The sequence below is a fragment of the Mustela putorius genome, unplaced genomic scaffold (genome assembly GCF_011764305.1).
Source record: "Mustela putorius furo isolate JIRA1106 unplaced genomic scaffold, ASM1176430v1.1 tig00000095_pilon_pilon_pilon, whole genome shotgun sequence".
NCBI lineage: Eukaryota > Metazoa > Chordata > Mammalia > Carnivora > Mustelidae > Mustela > Mustela putorius.
Window position 1 is genome coordinate 31527947 of NW_025421280.1, and position 18598 is coordinate 31546544.

Here is an 18598-nt window from a genome sequence, read left to right on the forward strand (position 1 = left end):
AAACTGGCTGTGGTTGGAGGAGACCTAGAAGGCTCCTCGGCCTGGACTCTGCTGTCCTGCGTCAGGCCTTATGAATGACGATTGCCGGCGGCCTGGCGACCTCTGACCCGAGGCGCCCGCCGCGCCCCTCCCCCACTGGCAGGTGGACGGCGGCTGCGCCGGGAGGGTGGTGGGGAGGCCCTGGCGCCAACCTTGGCTGGCCGGCGGCCGCTGCCGCACTGAGCGGAGGCGGGGGACTGCGGCGCGTACGGGGCCAGGCGGGCGCCCGCCTGGACCGCCTCCTGGGCCTCGGAGCGCTGCGCGGCCACCCGCCAGCTTCTGCCGCCCCGCCCGGCCGGCCCGAGCAGTAGGCAGCATCTCCGCCCCGCCCTCTCACCCCGGGATTGACACTGAATGTTCTGCGGGGGGTTTGCCGGACAGCGCGCCTCCGCCAATTGGCGGCCTCGCTGGGCGGGCCACGGGCCCTGTCGCGAATCTTAGCCAGTCAGGTGCGCCGGCCCGCCCAGCTGAGGCCTCGCGAGCTCGCGAGTGGCCGGGCGTCCGCGGCGCGCGTCACGGAACCGAGGGCCTATCGCAGCTCGGGAGGATTGAGGAGGACCAATGGGTGGCGGCGTGGCGCCGTCACTCAGGACGGCCTAGGCCAATGAGCGGCGGGCTGCGGGGGCGTCACGGACAGCAGCAGCGGACTTGGGCTGAGGTTCCCGGGCGGGCGGGCGCGGAGAGACGCGGGAAGCAGGGGCTGGGCGGGGGTCGCGGCGCCGCAGCCAGCGCAGCCAACCCGAGGGGCCGCCGCCGCCGCCCAGCGCGCTCCTGGGCCGCCGGCCGCCGCCAGCACCCGCCGCGCCGCAGCTCCGGGACCGGCCCCGGCCGCCGTCGCCGCGATGGGCAACGCCGCAGCCGCCAAGAAGGGCAGCGAGCAGGAGAGCGGTGAGTGCCCGGGCCATGACCCCGATCCCGGCCCCGCGCTGCCAACCCCCGGCCTGTCCATCACCGCCTGGCCCCTCCCCCTACGCGCCCCCCTCTATTTCTCTTTGCTCATCCCCTCCCAGCTCCCCTTACCCCTGCCTGTCCAAGGTTTGGTCCCAGGGCCCGCAGAAGACCCCCGTAGGGGCCCCCTTGCCAAAGGCCACCCCCCACTGCAAAGACTGTGCCCCCCCCACCCAGCTGTCACTGCCAACCAAGACACGTATGACCGCTGGGGCCCCACATGGGGCCTTGTCACCACCCCACCCCCTCCTTTCCTGCCCCCTCTTCCTAGATTCTAATCCCTCCACTTCCTCACTCACCTCACCCACTGATGGAACTCACTGCCAGACCCCAACCCAGCTTTATGCCAGCTTGGGAGTGCTATAGGGTCTGCCCCCACCCCGCAGGGACCTTGGCCACTTAGTGACCACACCCCTCCCCCCTCCAGCCCCCGCCATCTTTCTCCTGCCCTTCCCCTTTTCACCTTATCACAGCCCCCCTCCAAACCCACGCTGCCCCCCTTAAGCATTTCCCAGAGCCACCTCCAGCATTGTTTTTCCCTTCTGTGTCACTTGGCATGGGGGACAGGATCTTTCTGGGTCCCTCTGCCCCTCTCTCATCCTGTCACTCAGTCACTCTGCTTCTCTGCCTGTGTTCCCTCCTCCAAGCAAGCGTCTGTCCCTGACTGAGGTAGCAGACTGTTTATGAACCTAGAGAACTGCTTCAGTGCTTCCAAAGCCAAGTTTGAGCCCGTCTTGCTGGGATTTGTTGCATCTTCTTTCCTGGGTTTGGGGAGGGGGGTGAGGGGGGCGGCAACAGAGCTCCTTCCCATCTCCTGATATGCAGTGAGCCCTAGGCTTCTTGAAGTGCCCCTAAATAAATGGTCGTTTCACAACTGAGGCTCTGTCATTCACGCAGTCCCCAGGGCTTCTTCACCCTCTCCTGGCCCAGGATGAAAAGTGGGGTATGAAGTGTCTGGGTTTAGCAGGGCTCATTCAACTTGAGCTGGGATGGTGACAGAGGGGACTTGATGCATGACAGTTGGAGAGAGTAGCAACTGACATCTAATGACTTGCTTTGCCAAGGGACAAATAGATTCTGATCATTCCCAGGGCTCAGCCAGAGAGAGGCCTGTTTCCCCCTCAGCCCCCAAATTATGTTGGTGTTGGCCTTTTCCAGCCAGAGAGACTCTGTATCTGGAAATGCCTTCAGAAATGGCCTCAGCGCCTTCCTTCCTCAGTTCTCCCAGCTCTTAAATTGTCATCACTCCAGACCTATAGCTGGACCTGAGGTAGGACCCCCTTCCAGTTACCCAGAAATAGAGCTGAAAGAGAGGCCGTGTCCAAATACGCCCTTCCCAATTTCTGATCTCAGACCCCAGCATCTGAGTTCTTTGAATGCCCCGTCCCAGAAGGATGCAGGCACAAAACCCAGGGAACTTTATTTCCACACGGATTCAAATGACAGAACTCAGAATCACCAAGCCGCCATGGAAAGGCCTAACATGTCACCGATGGGCGGGGGACAGGGAGGCAAGTGCCTGTAGCTGAGCACTTGATGACAGAGGAGCAGGTGGGTAGTGACCAAAAAAGGTCTGGGCATGAGCGGGGAGGGTACTAGGCAGAGGGGGAGGGGCTGGAGCCCCCAGCAGGTGAGGCTGGCCGGGAGGTAGAAGGTGGAGGCAAATTGTTATATACTGCGGAAGCTCAGTTGAAAGTTGGGGAGATGACATTGTCCTGGAAAACTTTCAAGGCATATCAAACACATGCATAGTGGGGCAGAGAGCCGCACCGGGAAAAGGATTCCGGAGGATCAGAGAGGCTCTGGAAGGAACCACTAATTCACTAGGAGAGCAGGCAGGCCAGACACCCAGAAGTGGACTCTCATGATGAAACAGAGCTACTGTTTACTAGGCATCTAGGATGTGCCAGGCTAAATGGTCTCCGTAGATCGATCCGCTGGAATGATTCTCATAACAGTTTTCTCCAAATTTTCCAAACACGCTGTCTTGAGTTTGACATAGATGATGTCAAAGACGCAGGATTTGCATCCAGATCCGCTTATCAGCTAACTTCCTAGACCCCAGAATTTCCAGACCCAGACATTCTCAAGCTGCCTCCTTGATTTTTATTCTATTCACTTATATTTTCTTAATTTAAAATAATAAAGTTTTGACCCACTTTGGTTCATATGTAAAGTTTGATCTGTCCTAAGCAATAATATAAATGAAATCAGGAGATTGTTCCGCTGGTCATGTTCTCTCTGGTACACATTAAAATTCAAACTGGAAAAGTGAAACTTCCTAAAATCATTCTGTGCCCTGCCAGGGGGACCCATGTCACACTTTAGGAAATGCCCCCAAGCTGTACGTCCTTCCAGAGGCTTATAGGGGCTCTTAGAAAAGGAAATAGGATGAGAAAGGAAGCCCCTTTTTGCTGTGAGGCTCTGAGTCCAAAAGAATGAAATTAGACAAAATATGCCCTCTTGTCACCAGGGTGCAGTGGGGGTGGGGGCGGGGGCAGTAGCCAGGCCAGCCTGTAGGGGGCACCTGAATTTCATCTGCCAGTTGCTAGCCTGACCTGGGTCAGGAAAATGCCCAAGCCATAGGAGGCACCAGTCAGACATCCCTCAGCCCCCCAGGCTCCTGTCTCCATGGCAGGAGACGGTGTCAGTTTCCTCCCAGAAGAGCAGGGATCTAGAACAAGCCCTGAGGTGGGGTGGGAGACATCGTAACCCAAAGATGCCAAAGCCATTGGTAGGGGTCCGGGGAAGATGCTAAGGAGCATATTAAAAAGACCAAGCCGTGGGCTCTGAGGAAGCTGGAGAACTAAGAGAAGGCTTCCCAAGAGGCCCAGGGACAGGCGGCCAAGTGGAGCTCAGGCCTTGGCTGGCCCTGGCCAAAGGCACCCCTGGGAGCTGGCCCACAGAAGGGGTGGGGCTGGCAAGAGGGAACCCCCCGATTCCCCTCCAGGTCCCAGGGACAAGCAGATCCAGGCTCTGGGAGAAGTGGCCCCAAGAGGCCCCTGGATGGGAAGAATGGCGGCCCTCTGACATCCCACAGAAGCCTATCTCAGAGCAGCAAGTGCCTTCTGTGCACTGGCAGTTGTATGGGTGCCCAAGAGGGTCCTGCCGAGTCAGCTTTTCCCTTAGCCCAGGAAGGCCTCCAGAACCTTGAGGGTCCTGTCTATCCCTCCGCTGCACCCACTGGTCCCTAAGTTGGGTTTTCCTTCCTCCCACCACCCCACAACTCCCTACCTCCTCTTACAGACAGTATTGGGGATGGGGCAGCCAAGCTGGTACAGCAGGTCTCATGAGCCTTCCCAGCCACCGTAGTCCTGGTGCCCTGAGAGGAAGACTGAGTGATGGCTTCCAACCCCAACGATGGTGAGGATGAGCCCTGTTACTATAGCAACTTCCCAGGCACTCTATGCCCCTCAAGCCAGGGAAGGGCTACAGTGGAGTTTCAGGAATAGGTAAAGAGGAAGAGTCTGTAGACCCTTGGCTGGCCCTAGAAACCCCTCCCTGACTAACCACCCTGAGCCTGGGGGCCTGGGGAAAAGAAGATGTATGGGCGGCCCTGTTCAGCCAAGGGGGGACGATCCACCCAGAGTGGGGCCCAGCTCAATTTTAGAATATGTGCTGCCAAAATGAGCACAGGGGGTTCCAGCTCAGACAAAGGCAGTGGGGTGGTCCAGCCCAGTGTGTGTTAAATGTGTTAAGACTAGGGGTTGATTCAGCTCAGTGATGGAGTCCAGGTCATAATGGGTGATGGTTCAGTACAGAATGGGGGTCCGTCCGGCTGGGGAGTGATCCAGTCCAGAAGAGGGGTCCCATTCATCCATGTCCCAAACAGGTTTCAGAGGGCTGAGTGTTGCTGGACTTGTTGTCCGCAGCGTCTGAGGCTGGGCTCCTGCCTCCTGCTGTGGCCCTGGCTTTTGGACGGGTGTCTGAGGTTCCTTCTGTTAGCCCAAATAGAATCCAGACCAGAGTGGAGGCTGGGAACCACCCCTCCATCCCCCGTAGGAGACATGGCAAGGGTGCGGGTTTCATAAGCCAGCAGCTGGCTGGGTTTCCCTTCTCTGCCACTTCCTGTTGTCAGGAGGGGCCACGGGTGCTGGGCACTTTCAGAGAAGCTTCCACTGACCCTCCACTTTATTTGGGATGTGGAAAGAAGGAGGAAGATGGTCAAGGCTGCCTCCCCCTCCCCCCACTCCTAGGTTTAGTCTTTCGTTTCCGGTTGGACTTTTGTGGCTGAAAGCAGAGCCAAGCACAGGACAAGGTTTGACAGGCCAAGGACATCCCGCGATGTCAGTCCCCTCTCTGCCCCCACACAGGAGCAAGATAAATCCAGATATACCCATTTTTCTCTTGGGGCAGCAGGAATTGGGGGCTCCAGATTCAAAGAGCACTTAGGGGAGGAGATAGGGTGGCTCTTGTGTCTGCCCCCCCCCCCCCAATCATGCCTTTCTCTCCCATCCGCTCTTTCAGCTAATTAACGGGGCTCTGGGGCTTCTTTGGCCCCCCAGGGAGCCCCTTGCTGCTGCCTAGGCCTGAACCTTAACTCCTTCCCCTCTGCCCAGTGAGCACTGCCCTGGGCACATCCGGTGTCATCCGTTGGGTAGTTCAGCACCCACTGAGGAAGGCAGGACCTGGTGTCTTGGGAGCAGTGAAGTCCCTGGAACAGGAAGTTAGCTTTAGCACTCCACCCCTGGGGCAGCCAGGCCAGCCAGAAGGGACACCCTCAGGAGAATCTTCCCACTGCCTTCTGCCAAGGAGGGCCTTTGCGAACCCTGGCCAGCTGGGAGCGGGCACCTTTAAATGCTTCCCTGGCAACCAGCTCCTCCTCCCTGGTCCCCTGAGGCCCTCCAGAGGAAGCCAGCTCTGAGGCTTTTCGTATTCCTGGTTTCCCCGCAAAGGGAAGGTTCCAGGGGGAGCTCAGGGCAGCCTGGGATGGATGTGGGGTCAGGCAGTAGTCAGGGCAGTGACTCGGAGACCACCTTCCAGCTGTGGCTGCAGCTGCTCCTCTGGGCCCACCTGACTATCCGCTTTCTGGCCTACCTGCACCGCACCTTCTGGGTACCTAAGCCGTAGCCAGCACCCTGAGCCTCCCTGGCCAGGGCTTGATGGGTCTCAGATCACCCTATCCCTCTGCACCCCCCCATTGCACCCTCTGCTGGAAGAGGTAGGAAGCAGAGGTGAGTATGGGGGCTCCTGGCTGGGGTTCCCCAGTTATTATCCCTCTTTATCTGCGCATTCCTGGCACCATCCCCTCCCTTCCCCACTGTGCCCAAATCTGGCAAGCCAGTGGCACCAGAGGGGACACAGTCTGGGCCCTTTAGTTCTTTGAGAGTCTAGAGAAGAGCTGTACTAGGACCAAGGCTCCCGTAGAGCCTCTCAGTGGGGAACCAGCAGACAGCCAGAGGCAGGCTCACTGAGTCAGGAAAAAGCAGAATATGGTAATTCTCAGGAATGGCTGAGAGCAAACGGGGAAGCAAGACCAGGCATTTTCCTGGATTCTTCCCACATCCCTTTCTTCGCCCTCTTGGGCAGGCAAAGGTACCCAAAGGTGATGGGTACCCTCTCCCCCACCACCTTCATTCAGAATTCAGTGTGTATGTTTGGAGGTTTTCAAGGAAGGTGTTCTGCTTCAGAAGAGATTGTGCAGGCGAAAGCATTGGACTTGGTGCAGCCCTCAGGCTCAGAGAGATCTCGAGCAGCGGACAGGCCCAGCCAGGCACCAGCCTAGGACTCGTGGCCGTTCCTTGACTGCCCCCTGGCTGCCCAGTCCCCCATGTGAGGGTTTTCCTGACCGACAGTCTCGCCTCCATCTGCCACTCCTGCAACCCCATGGAAGGCTCATCCCTCCAAACACTGAGGCGAGTCTTAGGGACGGTGGGAGTGGCAGCCACCCCTGAGGCTGTGTGGAATTTCTGGCGGTATGTCTGGGTAGTCCAGGCAGGTGACAGACAAGGCCTGAGTGCAAGCCTACACAACCCCTCAGGGTAGCAGGTGTCGCAGGAACATCAGGAGGCAGAAGACAGCTCGGTCTGTGGGCCGCCCTGGTGCACTGCTATCCGGCAGCAGCGAAACACTGAGTCTTGTGGGCAGTGAGGTCCGGCAGGCCACTTCGGGCCTGGTCAGTCTTCCCATCTGTACAAGGAGAGGAACAGCAGGTCTGACCCATCACGGTAGGAATCAAGCACAGAGAGCATTCAGCAAAGGACTGGCACACCGGAAGGGTCCCTGAAGAGCATGCCTGGCCCCAGGGGTAGTTACAAGGATGGGTCTGTAATGTGAGAATCCACCAGGCTGTACATTTAAAGTTTGAGAGGCCAGTGTACCCGCCCCCCAGTATTTCATACCTCAATTTTCTTAAGTACTTAAGAACAAGATCAGTAATTGCCATTTGATGTGGCATTAACCCCATACCAGCCACTGTCCAATCCTTTTTGCCAAGGTTAATTCATTCATTCCTCACAACCACCCTACTAGGTCGTTACTAGTATTACCCCCACTTTCCAGTTGAGGAAAACTGAGGTCAGGTCAGTAGCCTAAGGTTGCACAGCTCATCAGAGACCAGACCGGGATTTGAACTTGATCTTGTCCCAGTGTTCCAGCCCTTAGCTGCTTTACTGGGCTCCTTCTCGGCTTTGGCAAGAAGGCCTTTTTTCCAGCCTCAGTTTCCTAGGGCTTTAAATGGGAAGGATGAATAAAAGGAAAGTTGGTAGGCGAACCAAGTGAGCAGGCGCGTACGCCAGGAGGTCTTCACTGCTAGCTGGATGGTGATGTTCACCGTGGGGTGCTGAAGGGCCCATAGGGTATGGGCATCGGGCAAGGCTCCCCTTGAACCAGCTCAGAGGAAGTTCCCCTGGACTGGCAAAGGCAGGAACGGGGCCAGCTGGGGGCCAAGGCAACAGCTGAGCCCCCCAAGGGCGCTTGCTACCCGAGCCCCAGAGGCCTCCACCCAGGGCCCAGCCTCCCCAGAGAAGGGGCTGGAGGAGCAGCCAAATCCCCAGGCTATAAATATCTTGGTTGGCGTCGGCCCTGGCCGTGGAATGTCGGTCAGAACTGGAGCGAGTGGGGGTGGGCTGGCCTGGGCGTCACTCTCTGTACCCCTAAGAGTAACCCCTGAGTCACCTTGCACCCCATTTGGGACGGAGTTGAGTCTGTATCCCACTTCTCCGAGTAAAGGCAGGCCCCAGCCCGGATCAGGGTCCCCCAAAGCTGCCCTCCAGCTCAGCCGGGGTACCTGAAGCTGCTGGGATAAGGGCAGTCTCTGGGCTGAGACAGCTACACCCCACTTTGCACAAATGAGCGTTTCCCCAGGAATGGCCTCGGCCCACCCCGACCAGATGGGGTTTCTAACCAATGTTCTCTCTGTTCCTTTCAGTGAAAGAGTTCTTAGCCAAAGCCAAAGAAGATTTTCTTAAAAAATGGGAAAATCCTGCTCAGGTAAGTACCTGGGATGCAGAGCCTTAAGAGGGGAGAGCTGACGGGCCCCTACCCTCCAGCTATGTCCCTCTCACATGGTGAGGATTTTTCGGGCCCTGTGGAGGGGCTCCAGACCTGACTGCATTTGCCCCCTAGGTGCCAGTGGGGGCTCCTGGGCGGAGGCACCCAATCACCCACTGCCACGCACCTCCACCCCACCACCCCACCACCCCTTCCACCTGGTGGCCCCTGCCCCCCATGCAGCTGCCAGCAGTTCCTGGGCCCCGGGCCAGGGCCGGATCTGGCCCCTGCCACCCGCCTTAAGGAATGTGTCCTTCGCCATCTTGTTTTTCCGCCCCCTGTCCTCCCCCCGCCATCACTCCACCTGCTCCCCAGGGGGGGCCCTGGACCTTGGCCTTGCCCCCACTCCGGGAGGGTCCCTGACCCTCGCAACCCCTTCTTCCACAGAATACAGCCCATTTGGATCAGTTTGAACGAATCAAGACCCTCGGCACAGGCTCCTTTGGGCGGGTGATGCTGGTGAAGCACAAGGAGACCGGGAACCACTTTGCCATGAAGATCCTCGACAAACAGAAGGTAAGCACGGCCCATCCCGGGGGCCACCGTCCACCCACCAGGCCTTCCTTCAGCCTGTTCCCACTGCCTGAGCAGTCTTCCTGTCTGTCATTCACCAGTTTCCTGAGCCTTCCTAATGTGCCAGACCCAAGGGCCAGAAGCGCCCATGCTGCCTTCATGAAGCTTCCCCTCCAGACCAGCCTTTCATGGGAGTCCAGGCTGTGAACATGGGTTCAAACACCTACACGGTACCAAGGAAGCCAGAAGTCTTCCTGGGGAAAGTATTGTGTTTACACAGACCTTCCTTCCTTCTTTCTTTCTTTCTTTCTTTTTACTTTATTTATTAGTGAGATAGCAAGAGAGAGCACAAGCAGGGGTGAGGGAGTGGAAGGAGCAGACGGAGAGGGAGAAGCAGACTCCCCGCTGAGCAGGGAGCCCAAGGTGGGGCTCCCTGCAGGGCTCCATCCCAGGACTCTGGAATCATGACCAGAGTCATCATGGCTTAACCAACTGAGCCACCCAGGTGCCCCACACAGACTTTTTTTTTTTTTTAAAGATGCTATTTATTTATTCAAGACAGGGAGAGGGGGTAAAAGTGGGTAGGAGGGTCAGAGGGAGAGGAAGAAACAGACTCTCCACCGAGCAGGGATCCTAATGCAGGACTTCGTCCCAAGACCCTGGGATCATGACCTGAGCCGAAGGCAGACGCTCAACTGACGGAGCCACCCAGGCACCCCATAGACCTTATTTCTTTTTTTTTTTTTTTTTTAAGATTTTATTTATTTATTTGACAGAGAGAGATCACAAGCAGGCAGAGAGAGGGGAGGAAGCAGGCTCCCCGCTGAGCAGAGAGCCCGATGCGGGCCTCAATCCCAGGACCCTGAGATCATGACCCGAGCCGAAGGCAGCGGCTTAACCCACTGAGCCACCCAGGCGCCCATTTATTTCTGTAAATATTTTTGAGACCCTACTCTATGCCAGGCACTACCGTTGGGTAGCACTGTTTAATAGAAATGTAATATGAGCTGTGTATGGTTTGGATTTTTTTTTTTTAAGATTTGATTTATTTATTTGACAGAGATCACAATTAGGCAGAGAGGCAGGCAGAGAGAGAGAGAGGAGGAAGCAGGCTCCCTGCTGAGCAGAGAGTCCGATGTGGGGCTCGATCCCAGGACCCCAGGAACATGACCTGAGCCGAAGGCAGAGGCTTTAACCCACTGAACCACCTAGGCGCCCTGTATATGCTTTTAAATTTTGTAGAATCCCCCCCTTTAAAAAGTGAGAAGAAACAGATAGAATTAATTTCAGAAATGTGCTCTAGTTAAGCCAGTATATTTATAATATTAAAATTTCAATGTATGTAACCAGTGCAAAAATACCATTAATGAGACATCTCTCTCTCTCTCTCTCTCTCTCTCTCTCTCTTTTTTTTTTTTTTTTTTACTGTATTAAGTCTTCAGAATCCAGCATGTATTTTACACTTACATCTCTGGTCAGATGTTCAGTTTTCACTAGCAAACAAGAAAAAGCAGAGAAGTTGGAAAAGCAAATTCACATAGCCCGCACTGTTCCAGTCGGGCTTAAATGTCACCGAGTAACTGGTCTCAAATGTCCCCTTTTTATTTTTATTTATTTATTTATTTATTTTAAAGATTTTTTATTTATTTATTTGACAGAGAGAAATCACAAGTAGTCGGAGAGGCAGGCAGAGAGAGAGAGAGGGAAGCAGGCTCCCTGCTTAGCAGAGAGCCCGACGCGGGACTCGATCCCAGGACCCTGAGATCATGACCCGAGCCGAAGGCAGCAGCCCAACCCACTGAGCCACCCAGGCGCCCCTCAAATGTCCCTTTTCAAATTTTCATTTTAGGGGCTCCTGGCTGGCTCAGTCATTAAGCATCTCTGCCTTTGGCTCAGGTCATGATCCCAAGGTCCTGGGGTTGAGCCCCACATGGGGCTACCTGGTCGGTGGGAAGCCTGCTTCTCCCTCTGCCTACCTCTCCCTCTGCTTGTGTTCCCTCTCTCGCTATGTCTCTCTCTGTCAAATAAATAAATAAAATCTTTAGAAAAAAAAAAATTTCAGGGACACCTGGGTGGTTCAGTCAGTTAGGCCACTGCCTTCTGCTCAGGTCATGATCTCCGGGTCCTGGGATCGAGTCCCGAATCGGGCTCCTTGCTCAGTGGGGAGCCTGCTTCTCTCTCTGCCTCTGCCTGCCACTCTGTCTGTTTGTGCACGCGCACTCTCCCTTCTCTCTCTCTCCGACAAATTAAAAAAAAAAAAATTTTTTTTTTTTCATTTTAGAAACTTAAAATTTTAAACTCAGCTCACCAGGCACCTAGCCACATCTCAGGTGCTCAGCATCCAAACGTGGTAGTACAGACTCACCAGACAGTGCCGGTGTGGACCTGTAGCTCACAGCTGTGAGCAAAGCAGGAGGAGCCCTGTGGCACAGCAGATCAGAGCTGACCAAGGGGCCAGCCTGCCTGCAGGCAACATACAGGCCTGACCCGGATTAGCAGTGGTTGACCTTGGGCAAGTCACTTCCCTTCTCTGTATCTGCCAAAATCCCATGCTCAGAGCACATGCCCCTCAAGGGCTCTTGTCATTATGTGTGAGGCGCCTGCTGGGGACAGCTGAGGTAGAATGAGCCTGGGGTTTGAATGGCTGTGGGGAGGGTGCTCTGGATGCAGGCAAAGTGTTTCCAAACATCTCTTAGGTATCACTCCCGCTTGTCTTTTCGGTTTCAGCTGAGCTGGCCTTTCCTCCAGGAAGCCTTCTCTGACTCCCCCATCCCCCTGACCTTACCAGGCCTCTTATCTGGGTATCCACAGGCCCCAAGCTTCCCACACCATGCTCTGACCCCTCTGGACCATGAGGCTTGGTGACACGTGTTCTTGCCCTGAACCTGCCATGCAGGGACAGGCAGCCTCTGCCTTCTCAGTGTGTCCTCACTGTGCCTCCAAGCCTGTGGGCACTCAAAGGACCCAGCCCAGGTACCCCTACTTCTGGGCATGGGGGAGGAAGAGGAACTTCTCAGACCCTCTCTGCCCTCCCTTCCCACCCCTGCAGGTAGTGAAGCTGAAACAGATCGAGCACACCCTGAATGAGAAGCGTATCCTGCAGGCGGTCAACTTTCCGTTCCTCGTCAAACTCGAATTCTCCTTCAAGGTGGGGTCCCGGGGGCCGGAGCCCCTGCTAAGTGGTACAGCCTTGGGGCTCCCAGAGCTAGGATGGGGGCCGAGGGCAAGGCAGGCCTTGAAGGAGAAAGAAGGAGAGTCCCAGAGGAGGGCTGCTGGGGGCAGGAGTCCGCCTTAGACTCTGGTAGCCCCACGTTCAGCTCCTGGGCCCACCAGCTTCTAGCCTGCGACCCTGGCTGACATCCCTCCAAAGCAGCTCCCCGACACCCACCTGCAGCCCAAACTCCCCATGCAGCCTGGATTCAAACCCCGGTTCTGTGCACTTCCAGGCTGTGTAACGCTGGCGCGGGACCTCCCTGCCCTGAGTCTCAGTTTCCTTGTCTATAAAATGGGGATCACAACACTCCCCACCTGATGGGGTGGGCATGACCATTCCGAGCACAAAGTGAGTGCCCTCCATGAGCTATTTTGGGTGTTGTCCTAAGCTGTGACAACAAGATCTGGGAAAAGCTATTCAAGGCCTGAGACCCAGACAGACCCCCATATGTGGCTTCAACCTCTGCTGCTACCTTCTTAAAATCTGTCATAATTTTTTTTTAACAAGGGGCTTCACATTTTTATTGTGGGGCCCCACAAATTCTGTAGCCCATCCTGGGCCCGTTTTACAGGTGACAAAATTGTAACCTCAAGCTTTGGGCAAGACAGTTTCAGACGTGAGGCACCATGGAGTCCTCTCCTCAGCCCAGGCATGCTGGCTGGGCCCCTTACACCCCACCTCCCGGCCCTCACCTTCACCGCCTGTAAGCAGGATACCTGCTGCCCCTTCTTCTTCACGGGGCAGAAGGAAATGAGAGGGAAGGCTCAGGGAGAACAGCGTCTGGAAGTCCAAATGGGCTTCATATGGGAGCCAAGATTATTGTTGTGCCCCTATTTTGGAACACCCACCACGTAAGGGCACCAGGCTTTCGGATGGGGCCCTGATCCGCCGCTGTTTCCCGTAGGACAACTCGAATTTATACATGGTCATGGAGTATGTGCCTGGCGGGGAGATGTTCTCGCACCTGCGGCGGATCGGAAGGTTCAGGTGAGCTGGCCAGGTGGGGTCAGGTGGACCCACAGGTGTTGTCACATGACCGAGTCATCTGGGGGTGTGAAGTGGGCTCTCCAGATCTGTCCAGGTTCTTGTTGCCTGTTGTTCTGAGCTGAGGAATCTGTGGTTTCTCAGCCCCCACAAAACAGAAGTAACACAGTGACTTGGGGCTCCCTGTTTAAGTGGGCAGTTATAAAATTCATGCTATCTTTTTCCTTAGTTACATAGATAAGCACTTTACATACAACAGAACTTATAGGTGTTCAGTGTTTTGACAGTCACATACACTTGTGAAACCACCACCCAAAATACCATAGAAAACATTTCCTTCACCCCAGAAAATTCCCTCGAAGCCCTTTCTTGGCAAATTGCCGCCCTGAAGAAAGCAGTTGTCCTTTCTGGTTTCAAACGCCATAAATGTGTTTGGTCTGGGTTTGGACTGGATATAAATGGAAATCACACCGTTCACATTCTTCTGTTCCTTTTTTCTCTTGCTCACATAATCACCTTGACATCTAGCCACGTTGTTAACTGTATTCATCACTTGTCCCAGTGGTGGCGGTGGGTGCGATCCCAGTGTGCGAAGCTACCACACACTCTGGTTGTGTTCCTCTGTTGCTGGACATGCAGCTCTTTCCTGTGTGGGGCCCTGTTCGAAGAAGTCTGCTCTGCTTATGTATTTGGGGCAGCTCTAGATCATTTGGCGGTGGGCAGGTCATGCTGGGCATAACCACCCACGCTCACCTGTCCTCTCCCCAATTGTCCCCACAAGTGAACCGCATGCCCGCTTCTACGCGGCCCAGATCGTCCTGACCTTCGAGTACCTGCACTCACTTGACCTCATCTACCGGGACCTGAAGCCGGAGAACCTCCTCATTGACCAGCAGGGCTACATCCAGGTGCCCACCAGGACGGGCAAGGGGCGGACCCAGGTGGCCTTGGGCTGGATCTTCCCTGTCCCTCCCCACTTCCTGGCAACAGCTCGTTCTTGTGCCTGCAGGTGACAGACTTCGGTTTCGCCAAGCGTGTAAAAGGCCGCACCTGGACCTTATGCGGGACCCCTGAGTACCTGGCCCCAGAGATCATCTTGAGCAAAGTAGGCACCTCCCTGTCCATCCCCCCCTGCCTTGAGGCCTGCTCTGCCTGCACCCCCTCCTTGCCCTCCTCACACCATACACCCCTCTCACTCTAGGGCTACAACAAGGCTGTGGACTGGTGGGCCCTAGGGGTTCTCATCTACGAGATGGCCGCTGGCTACCCGCCCTTCTTCGCTGACCAGCCCATCCAGATCTATGAGAAGATTGTCTCTGGGAAGGTGAGGCCTGGATACGGGGGCTAAGCCCCCAGACAGACCGTTCCCCACCAGTTCTGCTCACCGTGGAGCCCTGCATATAGTGTCAGAACAATCTAGAAGTTCATTAAGTTAGGCCAAGCAGTGAAGCTGGGTGCACCAGCCACACTAACAGGCCAGCACCTCACACAGCCTCCCCACCTAATCCTGGACCCATGCTGCTGATATTTCCAGAGCTTCCAGAACCCCAAGCCCCACCCAAACGCCTCCCCTGCCTGACCGGAAGCTCTGCTTGCCTCCAGTCATCCCACTGAGCATGAGTTTTCACAAGTTTCACAGCAGAAAAGCAACCATGTGCAGCTCCTGGGTGCCACTCGGGGCCCTTCAGGGTCACTTAGGGGAAGCGGCCCACGTCTTCTCTCCCAGATGCAGATTTGCTGACTCTTCGGAGTGCAGGTCGGGGCAGCAGAGCTGTCACAGAGCACAGATGTGCTCCCTGTCACACAACACACCCCCCTTCGCTATACCCGAGCACTTGGAAGGAGTGATGAAGCTCAGGTTTGGAGAGCATCATCACAGGCCCCAAGGGCTTGGGACAGGGTGGGAACCCGACCTCTGCTCTCAGCTCACCACCTTGCTGGGAGAACTCAGCCATCTTTCCACCTGGCCCGGGAATTAGTAGAAGCAGGTCCCAGCTCAGCCTGGGGGCGTCAACCTGGCTCCAAGTCCCAGCTCAGCCACCCATTGACTTTGAAACCTCGGGCAAGTGCCTGTGCCCCTCTGAGCTTCACCTTACCATACGAGAACTGGGGAACCAGACACTTGCCTCTCTGAGAAAGAAACCAGCTGCAATGTGGGGTCACTAAAAAGGGAAAGACGAGGTGTGTGCCACCAGGCAGAAAAGAAATTGCAGGGAAAATGGCCCAAAGTGGGGGAAAAAAAAAAATAGGCAGTTCTGAGGAGGAAAGAGAAAATAAGCAAAACTCCCTTCTTTGTAGCATTTTACAGTTCCCACGCACCCTGCGCAGTATTCTCTCCCTTGTGCAACTGGAGGCAGGGACAGGCCCAGAGAGGTTAAGGGCCATGGCCAAGGTCATACAGTGTGTAAGACGTAGACCAGTGCTAGAACTTAGTTCTTACGGCTGTAAATCCAGTAACTACTTGTGAACAAGACTGGGGAAGTTTCTGGAAGAGTTGAAGTGAGCCTTAAAGAATAAAAGAGTCTTAGCTATGGGGAGAGAGGGGGAAACAAAAACAGTCATTCCTCTCATAACCATGAATATTTCAGAAGTCCCCTGACCCTGGCAGAGCTGCCTTAGGAAGCAGTAGCTAAGAATGCAAGTTCTGAAGTCCAGCAGACCCAAGGTGAAAGCCCCCTTGTCCCACTCCTCTGTGTGACCCTAAACAAGCTGTTCAACACATCCGAGCCTCTCTCCTCTTCTCTGAAATGGGAACCATCGGAGCGTTTACCTTAGAGCAGCAGTTCCCAAGTGGCCCCCAGTCCAACAGCATCAGCATGGCCGAGGAACAGGCTAGGCACAGGTTCTCAGATGGCCCCAACAAGCTTTTTTTTTTTTTTTTTAAGTCTTTATTTATTTATTTGACAGACAAGAGATCACAAGTAGGCAGAGAGGCAGGCAGAGAGAGAAGGGGAAGCAGACTCCCCGCTGAGCAGAGAGCCCAATTCGGGTCTCGATCCCAGGACCCTGGGATCATGACCTGAGCCAAAGGCAAAGGCTTTAACCCACTGAGCCACCCAGGCGCCCCAAGATTTTATTTATTTGACAGAGATTGAGAGCACAAGCAGAGGGAGCAGCAGGTAGAAGGAAAGGGAGAAGCAGACCTCCTGCTGTGAGCAAGGAGCCCAACCTGGAGCTCAGTCCCAGGAACTTGGGATCATGAAATGAGCTGAAGGCAGTTGCTTAACTGACTGAGCCACCCAGGCACCCCCCAACACACACAAGCTTTTTTAATGGGATCCTAAAGCACATTCAATTTAAAGGTTCTCCACCCAGTAGGACTGTTAGGTGGCAAAGGCAGCATTCTGGGATTTCTCGACTCCAGGCAAGTCCCCCACCCTGTCCTTGTTAACCCCCTCTCCAGGTGCGGTTCCCATCCCACTTCAGCTCTGACCTGAAGGATCTGCTGCGGAACCTGCTGCAGGTGGACCTCACCAAACGCTTTGGGAACCTCAAGAATGGGGTTAACGATATCAAGAACCACAAGTGGTTTGCCACAACTGACTGGATCGCCATCTACCAGAGGAAGGTGGGCCACCTCTTCCCCATGCCGCCCCTCTTCCCAGCAGGTGCAGAGGGTTTTGAGAGGAGGCCTTGAGCCAGGGAGGGCAACTGATGGAGAGATGGAAAGGGAAGTGACATCTGAAAATGGGCCACAGGCTCTGAGCCAGTCCAGCTGAGGGGACTTAGAGCAGTGGGGTCTAGAAGTGGGATCATTTGGCCACTCTATGACCTTGAGCATGAGACATCCCTCTGGCGAGCTAGGTATAATGAGATTCTTAGGTCATCAAGGTGAGTTGACATCCTAATGTTAAGCTGAGACCTGGGTCATAGTAAATTATCTCATGAATGTTAGTCCATTTACATTTATTGTTGTAAGGATAATTATGTTGACTACTGAGGTCTGAGTGGTTCTTGACCCCTCTCCAGGTGGAAGCTCCCTTCATACCAAAGTTTAAAGGCCCTGGGGACACGAGTAATTTTGACGACTATGAGGAGGAAGAGATCCGAGTCTCCATCAATGAGAAGTGTGGCAAGGAGTTTACTGAGTTTTAGGGGTGTGCCTGTGCCCCCATGGGTTTTCTTTCTTTTTCTCTTTTTTTTTTTTTTTTGGTGGGGGGGTGGGAGGGTTGGATTGAACAGCCAGAAGGCCCCAGAGTTCCTTGCATCTAATTTCATCCCCACCCCACCCTCCAGGGTAGGGGGAGCAAGAAGCCAGATATTCAGAGGAATGGAAACACCAGCTGCTCTCCCTCAATCCCTCACCCTCCTGCCCCTCCCCACCGCTTTTGCCTTCCCCCTCCCCAGAAGCCCCTGACCCAGCCCACTTCTGCCTGTTTTAAATGAGTATCTATGTTCCAGTCAGACCAAGTCTTGCTGGTGTATTCAGGGACAGGGTGTGGAAAGAGGGGCCCAAACTTAACTCCATCCCCACCTCCCCAAACCACAGGCATCACCCACTAAGGGCAAATGAAGGAAAGGCCAGCCTTCTCTTCAGAGCAGTCATGCCTGGAAAGGAGAGATTTTAGTAACCTGTTGGGTGGGCTGCTTGCTAGAATTTAAAAAAAAAAAAAAAAGTATAATCTTATTTAAGTTCCACCAGTGCCTCCCCACTTTCTTCCCCTACCCTTCCCATACTTCCCCCTTCCCAAATCCATTTTAACAAGGCTGGGAAGCAGAATGAATTTGTAAAGGAAGGAGCTGGGGTCCAGACCTCCGCCCCAAGCTGCTAATCTCCTCTGCTCCTCTGTCCACCTCCCCCCTACCTTGGGGGTTCCCCTGGCAAGCCTGTAAGTAAGCCCCTGTCCCCTTCGGTCCCAACAGACCTTTCTTCACCTTTGGGCTTCGGCCAAGACCTAGAAAGCAGCTGCCCTCTCCCTGCCAAAAAGGAGTTGTCCCCCAAAAAGATAGAAGGGGAGCCCCAAGCCCAGATCTTTCCTCCCACCAGCAGTACCCCCAAACTCTGATTTTACTCTCAGCTAGATTTTAATGCCCAGCCTCCTCTCTGCTCAGTTGGGAAGGCAACCCCCGCAAAAGAAGGCAAAGCCCTCCTCCCGCTCTTGGCCCCGGGTTCAAGGCCAGGGTTTCTGGGGAGGGGCTGCCTGTTTTATTCACCCAGCAGCCTCCGCCCTCTCCTCCCATCCTGGGCGCTCCTCCTCTGCTTAGCTGTCAGCTGTCCATCACCCTTTCTCTCCCACCAATTTGTGCTTTTTTCTCTCTTAAAAGTGGGGAACCACCCCATTCATCCCCATATTTGTCCCTCTCATAACTTCTCCCCATCCAGGAGGAGCTCTCAGGCCTGGGGTGGGGCCCCGGGTGGGCACGGGGCAATTCAACCTGTGTGCTGCGAAGGACGCGACTTCCTCTTGA

At 55.2% G+C, this 18598-nt stretch overlaps 1 protein-coding gene across 2 annotated transcripts; it reads left to right on the forward strand.

Annotated features, from left to right (window-relative positions):
- The first annotated feature begins 665 nt into the window (after window positions 1–665).
- Window positions 666–17788, forward strand: PRKACA (protein kinase cAMP-activated catalytic subunit alpha). 2 transcript variants are annotated; one of them, XM_004748241.3, is made up of 10 exons: window positions 666–927; window positions 8357–8418; window positions 8866–8994; window positions 12041–12139; window positions 13110–13192; window positions 13971–14097; window positions 14199–14294; window positions 14391–14513; window positions 16593–16757; window positions 17159–17788. In XM_004748241.3, exons 1-10 carry the CDS (start codon window positions 882–884, stop codon window positions 17282–17284), a joined length of 1056 nt encoding a protein of 351 aa, XP_004748298.1. In that variant the 5' UTR covers window positions 666–881; the 3' UTR covers window positions 17285–17788. The 2 variants fall into 2 exon arrangements, with proteins under 2 accessions (XP_004748298.1, XP_004748300.1); XM_004748243.3 differs by lacking the exon at window positions 666–927 and adding an exon at window positions 4314–4350.
- The last annotated feature ends 810 nt before the right edge of the window (window positions 17789–18598 follow it).

Coding starts and splice junctions, on each gene's coding strand:
- PRKACA (XM_004748241.3), top strand. CDS start 882: ATGGGCAACGCCGCAGCCGCCAAGAAGGGCAGCGAGCAGGAGAGCG. Junction 14,098..14,198: donor ACCAGCAGGGCTACATCCAG/GTGCCCACCAGG, acceptor TTGTGCCTGCAG/GTGACAGACTTCGGTTTCGC. Junction 14,295..14,390: donor CAGAGATCATCTTGAGCAAA/GTAGGCACCTCC, acceptor CTCTCACTCTAG/GGCTACAACAAGGCTGTGGA.